This window comes from Oncorhynchus kisutch, linkage group LG30 (assembly GCF_002021735.2).
Source record: "Oncorhynchus kisutch isolate 150728-3 linkage group LG30, Okis_V2, whole genome shotgun sequence".
In the NCBI taxonomy this organism is placed as follows: Eukaryota; Metazoa; Chordata; class Actinopteri; order Salmoniformes; family Salmonidae; genus Oncorhynchus; species Oncorhynchus kisutch.
Genome location: NC_034203.2, coordinates 34,243,274 through 34,260,485, shown reverse-complemented (window position 1 = coordinate 34,260,485; position 17,212 = coordinate 34,243,274). Strand labels below are relative to the sequence as shown.

At 44.0% G+C, this 17,212-nt stretch overlaps 1 protein-coding gene across 18 annotated transcripts in view; it reads left to right on the top strand.

Annotated features, from left to right (window-relative positions):
- The first annotated feature begins 1,354 nt into the window (after positions 1 to 1,354).
- Positions 1,355 to 17,212, top strand: part of LOC109875107 (rap guanine nucleotide exchange factor 4) — a 33,868-nt gene continuing 18,010 nt past the window's right edge. For 2 of the 18 annotated variants that reach the window (XR_004206422.1, XM_031810783.1), the window contains exons 1-10: positions 1,364 to 1,533; positions 8,322 to 8,468; positions 8,641 to 8,729; positions 9,410 to 9,556; positions 13,126 to 13,198; positions 13,299 to 13,363; positions 14,171 to 14,277; positions 14,396 to 14,517; positions 14,844 to 15,027; positions 15,136 to 15,220. Coding sequence is in view for 16 of the 18 variants with exons in the window: in XM_031810783.1 (XP_031666643.1) it covers position 8,468; positions 8,641 to 8,729; positions 9,410 to 9,556; positions 13,126 to 13,198; positions 13,299 to 13,363; positions 14,171 to 14,277; positions 14,396 to 14,517; positions 14,844 to 15,027; positions 15,136 to 15,220 (873 nt within the window). In the remaining 2 variants the exon portion in view is untranslated. Of the gene's footprint in view, positions 1,534 to 8,321; positions 8,730 to 9,409; positions 9,557 to 11,349; positions 11,368 to 11,476; positions 11,799 to 11,878; positions 12,309 to 13,125; positions 13,199 to 13,298; positions 13,364 to 14,170; positions 14,278 to 14,395; positions 14,518 to 14,843; positions 15,028 to 15,135; positions 15,221 to 17,212 lie in introns of those variants that run through there. The other 16 variants (XM_031810789.1, XM_031810791.1, XM_020467298.2 and 13 more) reach the window with 15 other exon arrangements.

Below are 17,212 nucleotides of genomic sequence, written 5' to 3'. Positions count from 1 at the left end.
GTCTATTCAGATAGCAGCCGGTAAGACAGCTAACGGTTAGCAGGCCGCAGATGGGCGTTCAGGTAACGTCGCGACGGAGGAGCCGGCCGAATAACTCCTTCGGGTAGATAACGTCGGCAGTCCAGTTGTGAAGGCCCGGTGGGGCTCCGCGAAGGCAGTAAAACGGGTCCGGATAGGTGACTGCAGCCCAGGTGTGATTGATGGAACTCAGGAGTGATTGACGGAGCTTGCTAGCTCCGGAATAATTGATGTTTGCTCCGGAATCGACGAAGGCCGATGGTCACACGGATAGCAGCTAGCTAGCTGTGAGATCCGGGTATGAATGTCCAGGGACATGGAGAGAAAAATTGGTCCGGTATGTTCCGTTCCGAGCCGCGCTGCGCCGTACAGAACTGGCGATAGATTTTCGAGCTAAAGGATAGCTGATGACCACAAACCGTGGTTAGCTGAATATTAACGATTTGCCAGTAAAGGAGCTAACTAGCTTCTGAACTAGCTTCTGGATTAGCTTCTGGCTAGTTTCAGGCTAGCTTCTTGGAGTTTCTGGCTAGCTTCTTGGAGGATTACAGATCTGAGGTAAATAATACTTTTTTATAAATATACATTGGTGAGGCGGGTTGCAGGAGAGTGTTTTGAAGATGAGTTGATGGAAAATAAAAATAAAATGTATGTGAAAAAGTTGTAAATATATATATATACAGGACACGACAAGACGAGGACAAAAGACGTCTGAACTGCTATGCCACCTTGGTAATTTCTACCCTACAAAAAACAGTCGTGTGTGTGTATTAGTGTTCCATGTGCAATGTCGTGAAAATTCAACCATTCATAAAAATATACTGTTTTGTCTCTGAAGATATTGTCTGTCTCACACATGTCATTCCATTCTATCTGATGCTGATGCTTTTCAGTGATTGATTATTGACCACTGAATAGCTCCCCACATTCAATCAGCTAATTTACTGCATTTCAACACATGTTGCCACAGTGCAGAGAAAAATGTGCAGTTTTATAGTGCTATTCTACAGATTTTGTCATGAAGCTAATAGAGAATGATCTAAAGGTTGGTTGATTTTCCTCCGCTCTTCATTTCTTTTCAGTTATGGTATGAAAGGACTGAATAGGTGAAGACAATTTCATTCATCTAGTCAGTATCACTATCATCAACACATTACACGTTTCTGAAAAAATATTCTCTAAACCTTTTTATTATCAACTCGAAGAATGGTATCTTTAAAAAAAAATGATAGCCTATTATTTAGCACATCAATATCACTCGTTGGTTGTTATTAATGTCCTGCTGCCTGAGTGTGTAGAGTAGCCTGATAACGTTAAACTTCAGCCCAGGATCAGCCCAGGGGCGGAGTCGCGAGTTCAGCTCATGAACGACGACTGCACGGATAACCACCACGCTGAAGCCGCCTTCAGCATCTCCCGGTTTCTCAATTACACATCCTCTGGAAAGATGGTCTCTATAGAAACATCACCCAACTCGTCTCCTTTGGCTGAATGGGTCGGCTGTCTGGATAAAAGGTGGGTAATAAACATTCCCGCCTTTTGGTCACGGCATCCTAAACCGCTGATAACAACGAATTTGGGTTCCATTCATGAATCAGCACCAACAGACAAATTGTAATCTTAACCGGCAATCTCTGTGTGCATGCCTGAGAGCGAAGGCGGCTTTGTTATTGTGTATCAAATGTCATTGACATTCACATTCGGTCGAGGTACAAATTGAAGACCATTCCCAGGTTAGGTTATCCATAGGGCATTTACCTGCTGTGTTTGTCTATTTGCTAGTCGTTCACAAAGGCGTTGTAGGTTCATGGTTTTCTGTTTCAATCGTTAATCCTCCTCACCACCCGCAGCATTATCACTTTTTATCTCTTGTGAATTTAGACAGAACTTTATTGTAGTCTGCGACGGGTAATTTCTACCCTACAAAAAACAGTCGTGTGTGTGTAGGGTTGGGTTATTTTTGGGCGTGGGGCAGGTTTGCGCAAATCCAATCTCTTCATTGCAGGGTAATTTGTCAAATGGCACTGTAAAAAACATTGTTGAATCTACTATAAAAAATGAACGCAACAACAAAACACTTACTCTTATTAGTAGATCACATAGTCACATTTTCTTTTTAGTAAAAAAATATTTCATAAATTGTTTGGGATTTACACAAATAAAGTAAATACAGGGAATTTTATAATAGCCTTAAACGTGTTGGATTTACTGATAATGTGGTAATATGAGTTGATGTCACACATTTAGTACAGCTGCCATACTAGTGTTAATAAAACTCTTAATGTTGAACATTGTTGAATCTAATTTAATTTCAAAATTTGCCATTTTAAATCCACAAGCAGCAGTCTACCTGGAGGTAGAACTGCATGCATTGCATGACGCTGAATTTGCCTCTGTCTTTATGAATGGTGGTGGAGGGAATGGGTGGGCTGATCTTTGAACGTACATTTGTCTGGTTTTGATATCGTTCGTTATAATACATTACACCCCATGACACGACAAGCTGCTTAATACTAATATAGAATTGTATTTCTTCGAATATGCTTACAACATTCTGTAAAATAATCACAAAGTCAATCAATTTTGAATTACCCACAATCCTCTAAAAACGGGCAAGTGGTTGCAATAATTTATTGTTAAGTGGAAAGAGATATTAAAATGTACTCAATTCATCCTTTTACAACATTTCTTTGGTTGGTAAAATGACCAAATCTTTGAAATTACTTTTATTAAGTATATGTTGTTGTTTATTAGTCTATTTCAATTCACCCCAGAATCATTTATTTTTATAGTGTTTGTGGACTCTCTCCACAGGTAACCATCTGCAATGGGAGCTCATGTCTGTCTGTCTGTCTGTCTGATTGATTGATGAAGTTAGGAAACAGATAAATGTTTCTAATGGTAATGCCCAGTCAGTGTAGATCAAGGAAAGGAAGCCATGTTAAACTGTTGAGATGCAGCCCATGACAATGCTGACCGATAGCCCCCCCTTGTGTTAGTCCATCCCCCTGATGGTGGAGATAAGGTTAAGGTGGGCATGATGGACACACAATGTCCAAATCAATAAGCCCAGGCAACAATGATAAATCAGCTAACTGTTACACAGCTAATGTCAGTGTATGCATGTGTCTCTCTCTGTGTGTGGACTAGAGGTCAACCGATTTAGATTTTTCAATACCAATAACTGGAGGACCAAAAAAAGCCAATACCGATTAATTGGCCGATTTTTATTTAAATATTTTTTGTCGTCATTATTACAAATATAACAATTGCAACAATACAACAACAAAACTTCAATATTTAATTAGTTTTAGGTTGTAGTTATTATAGGACTATTTCTCTCTACCATTTGTATTTCATATACCTTTGACTATTGGATGTTCTAATAGGTACTTTAGTATTGCCAGCCTAATCTCGGGAGTTGAAAGGTTAAGTCATAAACAGCGCTGTGCTTCAAGCATTGCGAAATGCTGCTGGCAAACGGAGGAAAGTGCGGTTGGAATGAATGCTTACGAGCCTGCTGCTGCAGTTGAAATAATACAAAATGGAAACTATTTGTTTGGAAAGCTATATATTTTGATGAAGTAATGAACAGAGACCTCGTCGAACCGTTGGGTGCTGCAGAGTAAGATTCTGGAGCTATCTGGTCTCTCCTCTCCAGTCCTCTCCTCCTGTCCCCTCATCTGTACCACCTGCTAGAATACGTCTCACTGAGTTGTGTATGTGTCATTGTGGTTTAGCTGTAATATGAGGTAGGAAACTATTTTCAGTGTAGACAGAGCGAGGGAGAGAGTAGAGAAGGAAAGAGAGCGTGAGAGTAACAGGAGGATGAATCATGTGACCTACAGGTTGAAGGTGGTGTGAGCTGCTCTCAGACCACATCAGCTTCAGAGAGATGCACATTCTACTGGAAATGCTGTGTGATGCAGGGAGAGCGGGGAGGTATGGTGAGAGAGAGAAACAGAGAGATGGAGAAAGAGAGCCAGATGAAGGTGGTCTGTGTCACCTGTAATCCCTTCTTCTAGACATCTGGGTCAACGCTGAGGAACAGGAAGGTCTTGTATTATGTAGGCCCGTGAGTCTAACACAACTGTCTCTGTGTGTGTGGGGGCAGAGATTAGAGACCACCTGTCTAACAGATTAAACCCACAGAGAGAGAGAGCTGTGGTCCTCAGGCAGAATTTTTCCTTCAGCTTGGACTCTTGTGACAGGAGAAGGTCTGAGAGGAAAGGAGAAAGATGGATGGAAAGACGAGAAGACAGATTAGAGAAAAAGGAATTAACCAAGGCCTAGGAGAGTATCTGAAGAGAATAGCTAGAAAGCCCCTGGTCTGCATGAGCAGGTCAATATGTACTAGCCATTCAGTGGACTTCTCACACTCAGTGAGTCACAAGTGTCAGAGGAGAGCTGGAGGTCATATGGTGTCTCAACATCACCCATGGCCAGGCACAGTGTATGCATACTTGTGTTTATGTGAATGGGTGAATGAGAGAGAGACAGAGTGAGGGGAGATCAAGAGATGTGAACAGACTGCTCTGTGAGTTTCTCTGAATGATTTTGTCTCAGTCAGTGGTGTGTCTTTAAGCTTACATCCACACTGCCTGGGGGCTCTTAGCTACAGAACGCCTACAGCTATCACAGAGAACAGAAAAGAGGAGAACACACACACTTCCGGGTGAGAGTATCTGCTGTCATGCTTGACTGCTGCTTCTCTACCTGTTGTTTTTATGCACTTTCGGGCCTATTGGAGCTTTGTGACTTTTACAGCCGTGGCTTATTAGTGCTAGCTAGTTGGTTGTTAGCCTACCTCTGAGTCTGGACTGCACTGCTGTGATTACCTCCACCTGCCTAGATTCTTCCTGGTTATATTGATAATTACTAGCTAGGTTATGTGCGTTTAATTTGTTTTCTTGCTGAATTTAAATGTCCGGTAGCCAACTATGTCTGTGACAGTGGCGCAAGAAAACGTTTAGGGTTACAACAGTAGCCAATCGTCACAAGACGAGGGTTAACCTAAGTACATTTCCAAGAAGAAATCCTTGAACGTTATTTTCAAGAATCACATTTAACTTTTTTTTTAGAAACATTTTATTGAGGAATAGCAACTTTGCTTAACTTGCTTCTTAAGTGTATAGTTAAGGAAAAATGTCAGTTAAGGTTTGTGAATCTGGGCCCAGGTTCCCTGACCAAACCCAATTGCCTTACTGTATCTATTTTGGATTTTGCTCTCCATACCTACCCTGGAATAGCTATCGGATGACCCTCTGACTCTCCTGCGGCCGTTTTTTCATCCTGAAAATGACCTATTGTCTCTCCTCTCTTCCTTGCCAAGACTGGAACGTGCTGCTGCCTTCCAATTACAAACCCACCTGCTAATCAACAATCTGTTCGTGCCCCACCAGTCTGGTTTCTGCCCCCTCCACAGTATTGAAATTGCACTCCTCAAAGTTATCAATGACCTCCTCTCCTCTGCTGCTGCCCTCAACATCCTGATTCTCCTTGATCGGAGTGCTGCTTTTGACACAGTGAGTCATCAGCGCTTCCTCACCAGGCTGGAGGAACTCTGGACCCTGATCTCTCTTTTGAAGAACATATCAAGACCATTTCGAGGACAGCTTTTTTCCATCTACGTAACATTGCAAAAATCAGAAACTTTCTGTCCAAAAATGATGCAGAAAAATTAATCCATGCTTTTGTCACTTCTAGGTTAGACTACTGCAATGCTCTATTTTCCGGCTACCCGGATAAAGCACAAAATAAACTTCAGTTAGTGCTAAATACGGCTGCTAGAATCCTGACTAGAACCAAAAAATTCGATCATATTACTCCAGTGCTAGCCTCTCTACACTGGCTTCCTGTCAAAGCAAGGGCTGATTTCAAGGTTTTACTGCTAACCTACAAAGCATTACATGGGCTTGCTCCTACCTATCTCTCTGATTTGGTCCTGCCGTACATACCTACACGTACGCTACGGTCACAAGACGCAGGCCTCCTAATTGTCCCTAGAATTTCTAAGCAAACAGCTGGAGGCAGGGCTTTCTCCTATAGAGCTCCATTTTTATGGAACGGTCTGCCTACCCATGTCAGAGACGCAAACTCGGTCTCAACCTTTAAGTCTTTACTGAAGACTCATCTCTTCAGTGGGTCATATGATTGAGTGTAGTCTGGCCCAGGAGTGGGAAGGTGAACGGAAAGGCTCTGGAGCAACGAACCGCCCTTGCTGTCTCTGCCTGTCCGGTTCCCCTCTTTCCACTGGGATTCTCTGCCTCTAACCCTATTACAGGGGCTGAGTCACTGGCTTGCTGGGGCTCTCTCATGCCGTCCCTGGAGGGGGTGCGTCACCTGAGTGGGTTGATTCACTGTTGTGGTCATCCTGTCTGGGTTGGCGCCCCCCCCCTTGGGTTGTGCCGTGGCGGAGATCTTTGTGGGCTATACTCAGCCTTGTCTCAGGATGGTAAGTTGGTGGTTGAAGATATCCCTCTAGTGGTGTGGGGGCTGTGCTTTGGCAAAGTGGGTGGGGTTATATCCTTCCTGTTTGGCCCTGTCCGGGGGTGTCCTCGGATGGGGCCACAGTGTCTCCTGACCCCTCCTGTCTCAGCCTCCAGTATTTATGCTGCAGTAGTTTATGTGTCGGGGGGCTGGGGTCAGTTTGTTATATCTGGAGTACTTCTCCTGTCCTATTCGGTGTCCTGTGTGAATCTAAGTGTGCGTTCTCTAATTCTCTCCTTCTCTCTTTCTCTCTCTCGGAGGACCTGAGCCCTAGGACCATGCCCCAGGACTACCTGACATGATGACTCCTTGCTGTCCCCAGTCCACCTGGCCATGCTGCTGCTCCAGTTTCAACTTCCACCTGACTGTGCTGCTGCTCTAGTTTCAACTGTTCTGCCTTATTATTATTCGACCATGCTGGTCATTTATGAACATTTGAACATCTTGGCCATGTTCTGTTATAATCTCCACCCGGCACAGCCAGAAGAGGACTGGCCACCCCACATAGCCTGGTTCCTCTCTAGGTTTCTTCCTAGGTATTGGCCTTTCTAGGGAGTTTTTCCTAGCCACCGTGCTTCTACACCTGCATTGCTTGCTGTTTGGGGTTTTAGGCTGGGTTTCTGTACAGCACTTTGAGATATCAGCTGATGTACGAAGGGCTATATAAATAAATTTGATTTGATTTGATTTGGAGGGTCTGTGTGATGAGGGCACCGCACTCTCCTGGCTACAAAAACATACCTCACAAACCGGACCCTCAATGGCCACACCTCAGACTCAGCTGCAGTTATACTGGGTGTCTCCCAGGGTCCCTTACTCCTCATTTACATCCTCCCCCTTGCTCAGAACCTTCCGTCACTTCAACCTTGACTTCCACTGCTATGACGATGAGACCCAGATCTACCTCAGCAGCAAATCCCTCCTCAACCCACATTGAATCCTGTCTTTCTGCAATAAAAACATGGATGCAAAATAACATTCTCAAGCTCAACAGTGATGAAACGAAACAACTCCTCATAGGCACCAAATCCACCCTCAACAAAGCTTGCAACCTCACCTTCACCATTGACAACACCACTGTCTCTCCCTCCATGCACGCAACCTTGGTGTAATCCTGAACTCCACCCTCTCCTTTGACCTCCATATAGGACAGACTGTCAAATCCTCAATCTTCCACCTCCGCAACATTGCCAAAGTCAGGTCCTCCCACTCCTGTCCTGAGTAAAATAAAATTTGATTTGATTTGAAACCCTCATACATGCATTAATCTACTCGTCTACTCACTACTGTCCGTCATCAACTCAAGCTCCCCTGTGATCTCCAAAGTCCTGACAGCACATCACCCCTGTCCTCCAACTCCATTGGCTCCCTGTGTCCCAATGCTTTGACCCCCCCCCCCTATCACCCAGACCTTCTGCACCCGCACTCAGTTCACCGCAGCAGCCCATCTTGTCATCCCCAGGTTGATGATTTGGCCACAGGGCCTTCTCCATGGTTGCTCCTAGGCTCTGGAACTTTCTCCCTCCCCCCTGTCTTTCAGTCCCACCTAAAGCGCCACCTCTTTGACATGCCCCCCTACCCCTTACCCTAAACCGTGGTCCTATCCAAATCCCAACTATCCCCTCCTCACACACTGATACATCACTCTTTCCCTCCTTTGAGCCCACCCCTCTCTTTATTCATGTTTTTGTTAACGCTGATGTTTTGTTTTGACTTTTTCTTTCTATAATTGTAAAGTGACTGTGGGTCCTTGAAAAGTGCTATAACTCCCATGTAGTATTATTATTACTAACATCTCCCATCTCTCTCTGTAGGCCTGCGGAGCGTTCAGCAGAGGATGTGGATATTATTCTGACCAGACTTACAGGGTTTAAAGCCTTCCAGAGGTTCCACCCCTCCCTGCTGCTGCAGATCTGCTCCTGTGCATTCTACGAATACCTGGGGAAAGGCATCACCTGGAAGTATACACACACACACATCTGCACACACTCACTCAGTGGTATGAGTACCTTGAAAAAGGCCTCTCTGATACCTCATTGGCTTTCAGGTTTACTATGACTTGTCACATCAATGTTATGACTATTTCTGAATGATTTCTGAATGCTTATATGCTGTTATGTCTGTTCTGTGTAGTGTTCCGCCAGGGTGACATAGGGACCAGCTGGTATGCTGTTCTGTCTGGCTCTCTGGACGTCAAGGTGTCAGAAACTGCCAACCACCAGGTAAATCAGGTCTGCTTCACACCTTTTACTAAACCTCGGTGTTTGGATTTCCTCTTGTAGTTACTATGTATTCCCTCTGGAGCTGTTCTCTCTTTCTAATGTCCTGTGTTCTCTGGTGTTCAGTGTTCTCTCTTTCTAATGTCCTGTGTTCTCTCTGGTGTTCAGGGTTCTCTTTTTCTAATGTCCTGTGTGCTCTCTGGTGTTTAGGGTTCTCTGTTTTCTTTCCAGTGTTCGCTCTAGAGTTCTGTGATCTCTCTCTAAAGTTCGATGTTCTCCATCTAGTTCTGTTCTACTTGTTACTACTTGTGTTGTCCTGTACAGCCCAGATGAATGCTTGGAGTGCATCATTTACAATACTCTAATTGGTCTACTGTCAGTTAGAGACCATGGTCATGTTATTCTCAGTATGTGGGTCACTTTCTGGCCATCCTAGACAGAATGCAAGAATAGAATGTTTTTAACAACTAGTCTTACAACATTGATCCTTAGGTAGTGGGTCTGGATTGAAACAGTCTTCTCTGTGTGTTTGTGTGTGTGCGCATAACTGTCCCCAGTGCTGTTGTATGTGGTGGTTGTTCTACAAATTAATTGCTCTTTTGGTGACAGATGTATTGATTGGGAACTGAATTAAATTGAATCAAATAAGTGAAACGAATTGAGTGTGTTCTGTGTGTGTCTAGGATGCTGTCACTATCTGCACGCTGGGAATCGGGACGGCGTTTGGAGAGTCAATTCTGGATAATACTCCTCGCCACGCCACTATCGTCAGCAGAGAGACCAGCGAACTGCTCCGCATCGAACAGAGAGAGTTCAAGAGTCTATGGGAGGTGAGAGAGGGGAGGTGAGGCAGAAGAGGCACAAGGTTAACATTTAAGTGGTTTTCAATTATGCCACAAGAGGGTGGTCCACTGTCAACCCTAGGCCTCCACTATGGTCCACTGTGTGGAACCTGCTGTACTTTTCAGTGGGATGATGCATGCTGAAACAGTCATTGTGTGAATGGGGGGGTGGAGTGCTAGTGGGATAACAAGGTTTTTGTATGTGTGCTAAGTGCACTCCCCCATCTCTCTCTCTGGTGTCTATTTTAGCAGGTTAAATATACAGCAGAAAGGGCCTGAGGCTGTAGTTCTCCTCAGTGTTCTGATCTTATGTTGTGTGGGTGATATTAGCCTGGGTGCCAGTCGCTTGCTGCTGCCATTGTCTTGAAGTGTCATATCATGCTGGTTAAAGGAGAGGAACCATAGTGTTTGAAAGACAAAGATCAGTCACAGCATTTGACAGGCGATAGCCAGGTCACCCATTATACAATAGTGTTACTGCAGGGGTCCCAGCCAGGTCACTCGTTATACAATTGTTACTACAGGGGTCCCAGCCATGTCACCCGTTATACAATTGTTACTACAGGGGTCCCAGCCAGGTCACCCTTGATATACAGTAAGTGTTACTACTGGGGTCCCAGCCAGGTCACCCTTGATATACAGTAATAGTGTTACTACTGGGGTCCCAGCCAGGTCACCCTTGATATACAGTAATAGTGTTACTACAGGGGTCCCAGCCAGTTCACCCTTGATATACAGTAATAGTGTTACTACAGAGACCCAAGCCAGTTCACCCTTGATATACAGTAAGTGTTACTACAGAGACCCAAGCCAGGTCACCCTCTATACAAGACAATATTCAACGGCCATCCATGTCTGAGAACGTCGGAGAAGACGTGGAAACCAGCCACTACGGGCAATAGTGAGCACTGCTACCTTCGGGTAGGTTTCAATTTTGCTAGTGTTGTTGACAGGGATGGTGGTAAGCATCTGCTTCTGATTGCAAATGTTGCAACTTCAATTTCAGCGATAAAAACAATAGTCCCCCAAAACTTTAAGCCTATCACAACCCCACACAGTCATCACAAAGTGTGTCATCACCGGTCTTGTGGAATAAGAGGCAGAAAAAGGGTTATTCATTTTTAAACATTACTTTGATAAATTTGAACATTCTTTAATTTCTTACGGTAGTTTTATAGTCAGCTATTCATCTTGTAGCACGTTTCTTAGACATTACATACTACAATGGTCCTTGCGTTGTGTGTGGTAGATTGAGACTATAGACGCGGACTTTGGAGATCAGGTAGTCTTAATTAAGCAGAACTCACTCTGCATCCTTCATCTGCATCCAAAAGGAAATAAAGATTTGTAGAGCACATATGTTCTGAGAATCGTCGCCTCTTTCTACAACAGATGCACAATAGGAGGGACTGGGATCATTCGAGGAGCTAGCCATCGTTCACAGATACAATAGCTTGCTAATACCTTAGCTAGCTATTAACCACATGTTGAATTCAGAATGTTGATATCATCCTAAAAAGTACAATTACAAGTGCATCTTAACAATACCATCCTCTTATGAGTAACCTCTAAATACACATTATTCATGAACAAAACACTGTGTGTATGACTTTGTACTTAAAATAATCACATTTTCTGAAGACAGAAAAAGCGTGCCTACCTCTCGCAGTGCATCAAAATGAAACAACACGTAGCACAAACAACGCACGGACATGAAAACAGAGTCAATAACACCTGAGGAAAGAACCAAGGGGAGTGACAGATATAGAGAAGAGAATCAAGGAGGTGATGGAGTCCAGGTGACTGTCATGAGGCGCAGGTGTGTGAGACGATGGTGACAGGTGTGCGGGATAATCAGATGACCAAGATGCCGGATCCCTGACGCACGGCTGCAGCCGCAGGACGCTTCAAAGGGGACTGGAGCGGACCGATCACACCAGCTGAGGCACGGGAGCCTGTAGCAGTTCCCGGACCCAACGTCATTACACTGACACAAAAATAAAACAATAGAACACTTCACCCTAATTCTTCCCTTAGGTGAGGTGTTATTCTGTAACAAGTACGGTAAGAGTCGGGAAGCAAGTTCAGGGAGCGAGTGTTTTAATAAATAAATGAAACAATAAAAATGAAAACACAAACAACGCACCGACATGAGTCAATAACAACTGAGGAAAGAACCAAGGGGAATGACACATATAGAGAACATAATCAAGGAGGTGATGGAGTCCAGGTGAGTGTCATGAGGCGCTGGTGCGCGAGACGATGGTGACGGGTGTGCGGGATAATCAGCAGCCTGATGACCTAGAGGCCGGAGAGAGAGTATACGTGACAGTATGTCTGTCTCTGTTCAGTGTAAACAATATTGAGCTCTATTCATTATTGATGAAAATGTTGTCTGGTGCTTGTGCCTTGGGACTTTTTCTCTTTCTCACACACACTCTCACTTTCCATCTTTCTCGGCTCTCTATATACACTTCTCTCTAACGTTCTATCTAGCTCCTCTTGCTCTCTCTTGCTCTCCCGCTAGCTCATTGAAAAGCTCTGATTGCCGTGGCAACCTCTGTGTGTGAGTACTGGAGTGCTGTTTCAAAGAGGACTGAGTGGGTGCAACAGAGAGAGAGGAGACCTCTGGGGTAGTACTGAGGATGCTGCTGGCTTCCTGGTTGTGTGTGTGGATTACAGGAGCAGAGAGCTCCTCTTAGTGGTCCTTCTCAGACGTAGAGTGTAGAGAAGACCCTGGGTGAGTTTAGTCAAGTGTGTGTGTGTGTGTGTGAGAGAGAGAGATGCGATGTGCCAGGGTGGGTTTGGTTCTTAAGTGACTTTTTACTCATTCATGAATTGATAGAAAGTACAAACTCCCGGTAAACTCTGATTTCAGTACTGCCAATGCTCTGTTGTCTGACATCGGATGTGATGACTTCGATTTGCTCAAAGAATCAGCCTATTGTTAGTGTGTGTGTGTGTGTGTGTGTTTGTGCGTCAGCAGCTTCCTGAATGTTAAAGGGCCTCTTTTCCTGTGTGTGTTTTGGCTCCTAAAGGCATGGCTTGCCTGGTAATTACTTTAGACCACACAGATTTTAGAGTAGGGACATAATCCTGGAGAACTCTGTTGTAAATTCATCCCTGTGTGTTTAGCATTCAAGCATGGCTAAAGAAGTCAAGCAATCTGCAATGTTTGTCTTGAACTATAGATATGAACATAAGAGTGAGTGGCACTAAAACACACGCCGCTGCACTCAGTTGTCCTTGCTATACTCATTGTGTGTGTGTGTGTGTGTATTATGTAATGTGAAATGTTCCATATGTAAATGATCCCGGGGTGACAAAGGGCTTTGTTTTGTTGGAAGGGTGTAGGCTGTGGGTGGGTGTGTGTGCATTTGTGTGTGTGTGTGTGGAGGCAGCGGTAATGGAGCTCCTCAGGGTCGTATAGGGATGTAATGTCCAGAGTTGTAATGTTGGTGTGAGGTGATGAGTGGGTAAGGCAATAGAGCCTTGTTCAGACTAATGGTGTGTGTGTTTATTGATTATGATGACTAAGGCTGTGTGTTGTGTTGTAGAAGTACCGTCAGTGTATGGCTGGACTTCTGGCCCCTCCCTATGGTGCCATGGAAACTGGATCCAACAATGACAGTGAGTACAACCACAATCCAGTTGAATGAATAATATTGAATTATTAACATTGCATTTTACACATTACGATGGTCATAACTTTGTCTCCCACCTCCCTAAGGGCTGACAGACAAAGACAGTCTAGGTTCAGATCCTCTCAACTTAATGAACAAGATACTCAACAAGGTAAGTTGGCCCCTTTCAATGTTATTCATTAAAGTTAATATCACTGATTACTCAACTAACCCCAAAGTACTGTCTTTTTAAATGAGGCTGTGTACAGTGAGACTGTGACCTGAGATGTGTGTCTATTCTACAAGAGGATACTATTAAGGAGGGGGGGGGGTGTATTCACACTAGTGCTGAGCAACTAACTGAAATGTCAGTAAGTTTTAGTTTTTTAAACAAGTAACTGACTGACATTGGTTCAATAATTTGAATTCCTTTTCATTCTATTTTTTTCTGTGAGCTCAATGCACACATTGTAAAGTTTCTACTGAGTTAAATCATATCTAGCCTGAACTGTGCAATGTAGTTGTAGTTTCCTCTGTAGTTGTGCTAATGAGAGAGAATTCATGCACAAGCAAGAAAGGCCCCATCTGCCCAATTATGATGCCCTCTTTTGTAGTTCTATGACAGCAGCAGTATCTCTGTGTGTGGGTCGGTGGGTGTGATTGTTTTTTTTCTCACCTTTCATTCATGATCCCTGACAGCAGTTGTGTGGTTGCTATTACAACTGGGAGTGTTAGGACAGGTTGTGTGTTTGTGATTCACAGCTTAGTGAGTGTATAGTAAATATGAGGAGGCTGTAGGGCTTATGTTGGCAGAGACATGAAATGAAAAGTCCCCTGGCTCATTATTTTTTGTGGATTTCTCAGCTCAAAGTTGAAATGATTAACACCTGGAGACTGAGATGCTCACTGTGATTGTGACTATCTAGCTATGCTAGAGATAAAATAAGTGTTATATTGTGTTCCTGTGTTATGTCTGTAGGTTCCATCAGAGAAGCTGCAGCGAGGGGGGAAGGTGATGCGGAACGCCATCCTCTCCAGAGCTCCTCACATGATCAGAGACAGGAAGTACCACCTCAAGACTTACAGGTGTGTGTGTTTTTTACGTTTGCACGTGTTTGTGTGTGTGTGTGGTGTGTGCACATACATATGTATGTTTTGTGTTACTTTATGGTCCATGCAAACTGTCTCACTGTGTGTGATGCAGGCAGTGTTGTGTAGGTACAGAGCTGGTAGACTGGCTGGTGCAGCAGAGTACCTGTGTACATACTCGCTCTCACGCTGTGGGGATGTGGCAGGTTCTGCTGGAGGAGGGAGTCCTGAACCATGGTGAGACTACACTGCCCTCTATTGGACACAATGCTTCAAATGTTCTCCACCAATTTCATCACATGTAAGGAGAATTTCAATTGCATTTCCTTGATTCCTCTCTCCTCACCTCTTTTTCAAAACCCATTGGATGAGAAGGTTAGAAGTCCGTTCCCTGTGACCTTTTCATCCAATGGATTTTGAGAAGGAGGAGGAGAGAGGAATGAAGGAAATCCAATTGAAGTGATCTGACACGACTGGCTAATAAAAATGCTGTGAAACCCTTGTATCCAGCTATCTCACTATGTGAGTTCACTGATTACTGATCCAGTGTGTGTGTCCCCTAGTGGACCAGGAGCTAGGTTTCCAGGACAAGTACCTGTTCTATCGTTTCCTTGACGATGAGGAGGAGCACACCCCATTGCCTAGCGAGGAGGAGAAGAGGGAGAGTGAGGAAGAGCTGCCTGAGACAATCCTCTTCCTCGCCCAGATGGGACCTGATGCCCTGCTGTGCATGATCCTCCGCAAACCGTCAGTACATGCATAGACACACATATGTACACGTGCCTAGTTCATTCTTATATATTGTATACCAGTTAGGAATCATCAACAGAACTCTCTCTCTGTCTCCATCTCTAGGCCTGGTCAGAGGACGGGTGATGATCTAGAGATCATCTATGATGAGCTGCTTCACATCAAGGCCTTATCCCACCTCTCCAACACTGTGAGTCTTATCCCACCTCTCCGACACTGCGAGTCTTATCCCACCTCTCCGACACTGCGAGTCTTATCCCACCTCTCCGACACTGCGAGTCTTATCCCACCTCTCCGACACTGCGAGTCTTATCCCACCTCTCCGACACTGCGAGTCTTATCCCACCTCTCCGACACTGCGAGTCTTATCCCACCTCTCCGACACTGCGAGTCTTATCCCACCTCTCCGACACATATATATTTCCAATCAAAAGTTTGGACACACCTACTCATTCAAAAAAAAAATTTGTAGACAATTTTCTACATTGTAGTGAAGACAAACTATGAAATAAAATATATGGAATCATATAGTAACCAAAAAAGTGTTAAACAAATCAAAATATGAGATTCTTCAAAGTAGCCACCCTTTGCCTTGATGACAGCTTCACACACTTTTGGCACCTGGAATGCATTTAAATTAGCAGGTGTGCTTTGTTAAAAGTTGTTTTGTGGAATTTCGTTCCTTCTTAATGCGTTTGAGCCAATCAGTTGTGTCAGAAATTGCAGCCCAAATAAATGCTTCAGAGTTCAAGTAACAGATACATCTCAACATTAACGGTTCAGAAGAGACAACTGTTCAACAGAAGAGACAACTGTTCAGAGGAGACTACGTTAATCAGGCCTTCATGGTCGAATTGTTGTAAAGAAACCACTACTTAAAGACAATAATAAGAAGAGAGTTGCTTGGGCCCAAAAACATGGGCAATGGATATTAGACCTGTGGAAATCTGTTCTTTGGACTGATGAGTCGAAATTTGAGATTTTTGGTTCTAACCACCATGTCTTTGTGAGACGCAGAGTAGATGAACGGATGATCTCTGCATGTGTGTTCCCATCGTGAAGCATGGAGGAGGAGGTGTGATGGTGCTTTTCTGGTGACACTGTCTGTGATTTTTTTGGGGGGGAATTCAAGGCACACTTAACCAGCATGGCTACCACAGTGATACGTGATGCAGTGATACGCCATCACATCTGGTTTGCGCTTAGTGGGATTATTATTAGTTTTTCAACAGGACAATGACCCAACACACCTCCAGGCTGTGTAAGTGCTATTTGACCAAGAAGGAGAGTGATGGAATGCTGCATCAGATGGTTTGGGATGAGTTGGACTGCAGAGTGAAGGAAAAACAGCCAACAAGTGCTCAGGATATGTGGGAACTCCTTCAAGACTAGAAAAGCATTCCAGGTGAAGTTGGTTGAGAGAATGCCAAGAGAGTGCAAAGCTGTCATCAAGGCAAAGGCTGGTTACTTTGAAGAATATATTTTGATTTGTTTAAGATAGTAAAAATAAAGGAAAAGCCTTGAATGAGTAGGTGTCCAAACTTTTGACTGGTACAGTGCCTTCGGAAAGTATTCAGAACCCTTGATTTTTTTTCAACATTTTCTTAGGTTACAGCCTAATTATAAAATGTATAAAATTGCTTTTTCCCCTCAACGTTCTAAACACAATATCCCATAATGACAAATCAAAAACAGGTTTGAAATTTTTGCTGATAATATTAAAAAGAAAAAACAGATTTCACATTTATGTAAGTGTTCAGACACTTTACTCAGTACTTTGTTGAAGCACCTTTGGCAGCGATTACAGCCTTGAGTCTTCTTGGGTATGACACTACAAGCTTGGCATACCTGTATTTGGGGAGTTTTTCCCATTCTTCTCTCCAGATCCTCTCAATCTCTTCCATGTTGGAGGGGGAGCATTGCTTCACAGCTATTTTCAGGTCTCTCCAGGGATGTTAGATCGGTTTAAAGTCCGGACTCTGGCTGGTCCACTCAACGACATTCAGAGACTTGTCTCGAAGCCACACCTGCGTTGTCTTGGCTGTGTACTTAGGGTCATTGTCCTGTTGGAAGGTGAACCTTCGACCCAGTCTGAGGTCCTGAGTGCTTTGGAGCAGGTTTTCATCAAGGATCTCTCTGTACTTTGCTCCATTCATCTTTGCCTCAATCTTGACTAGTTTCC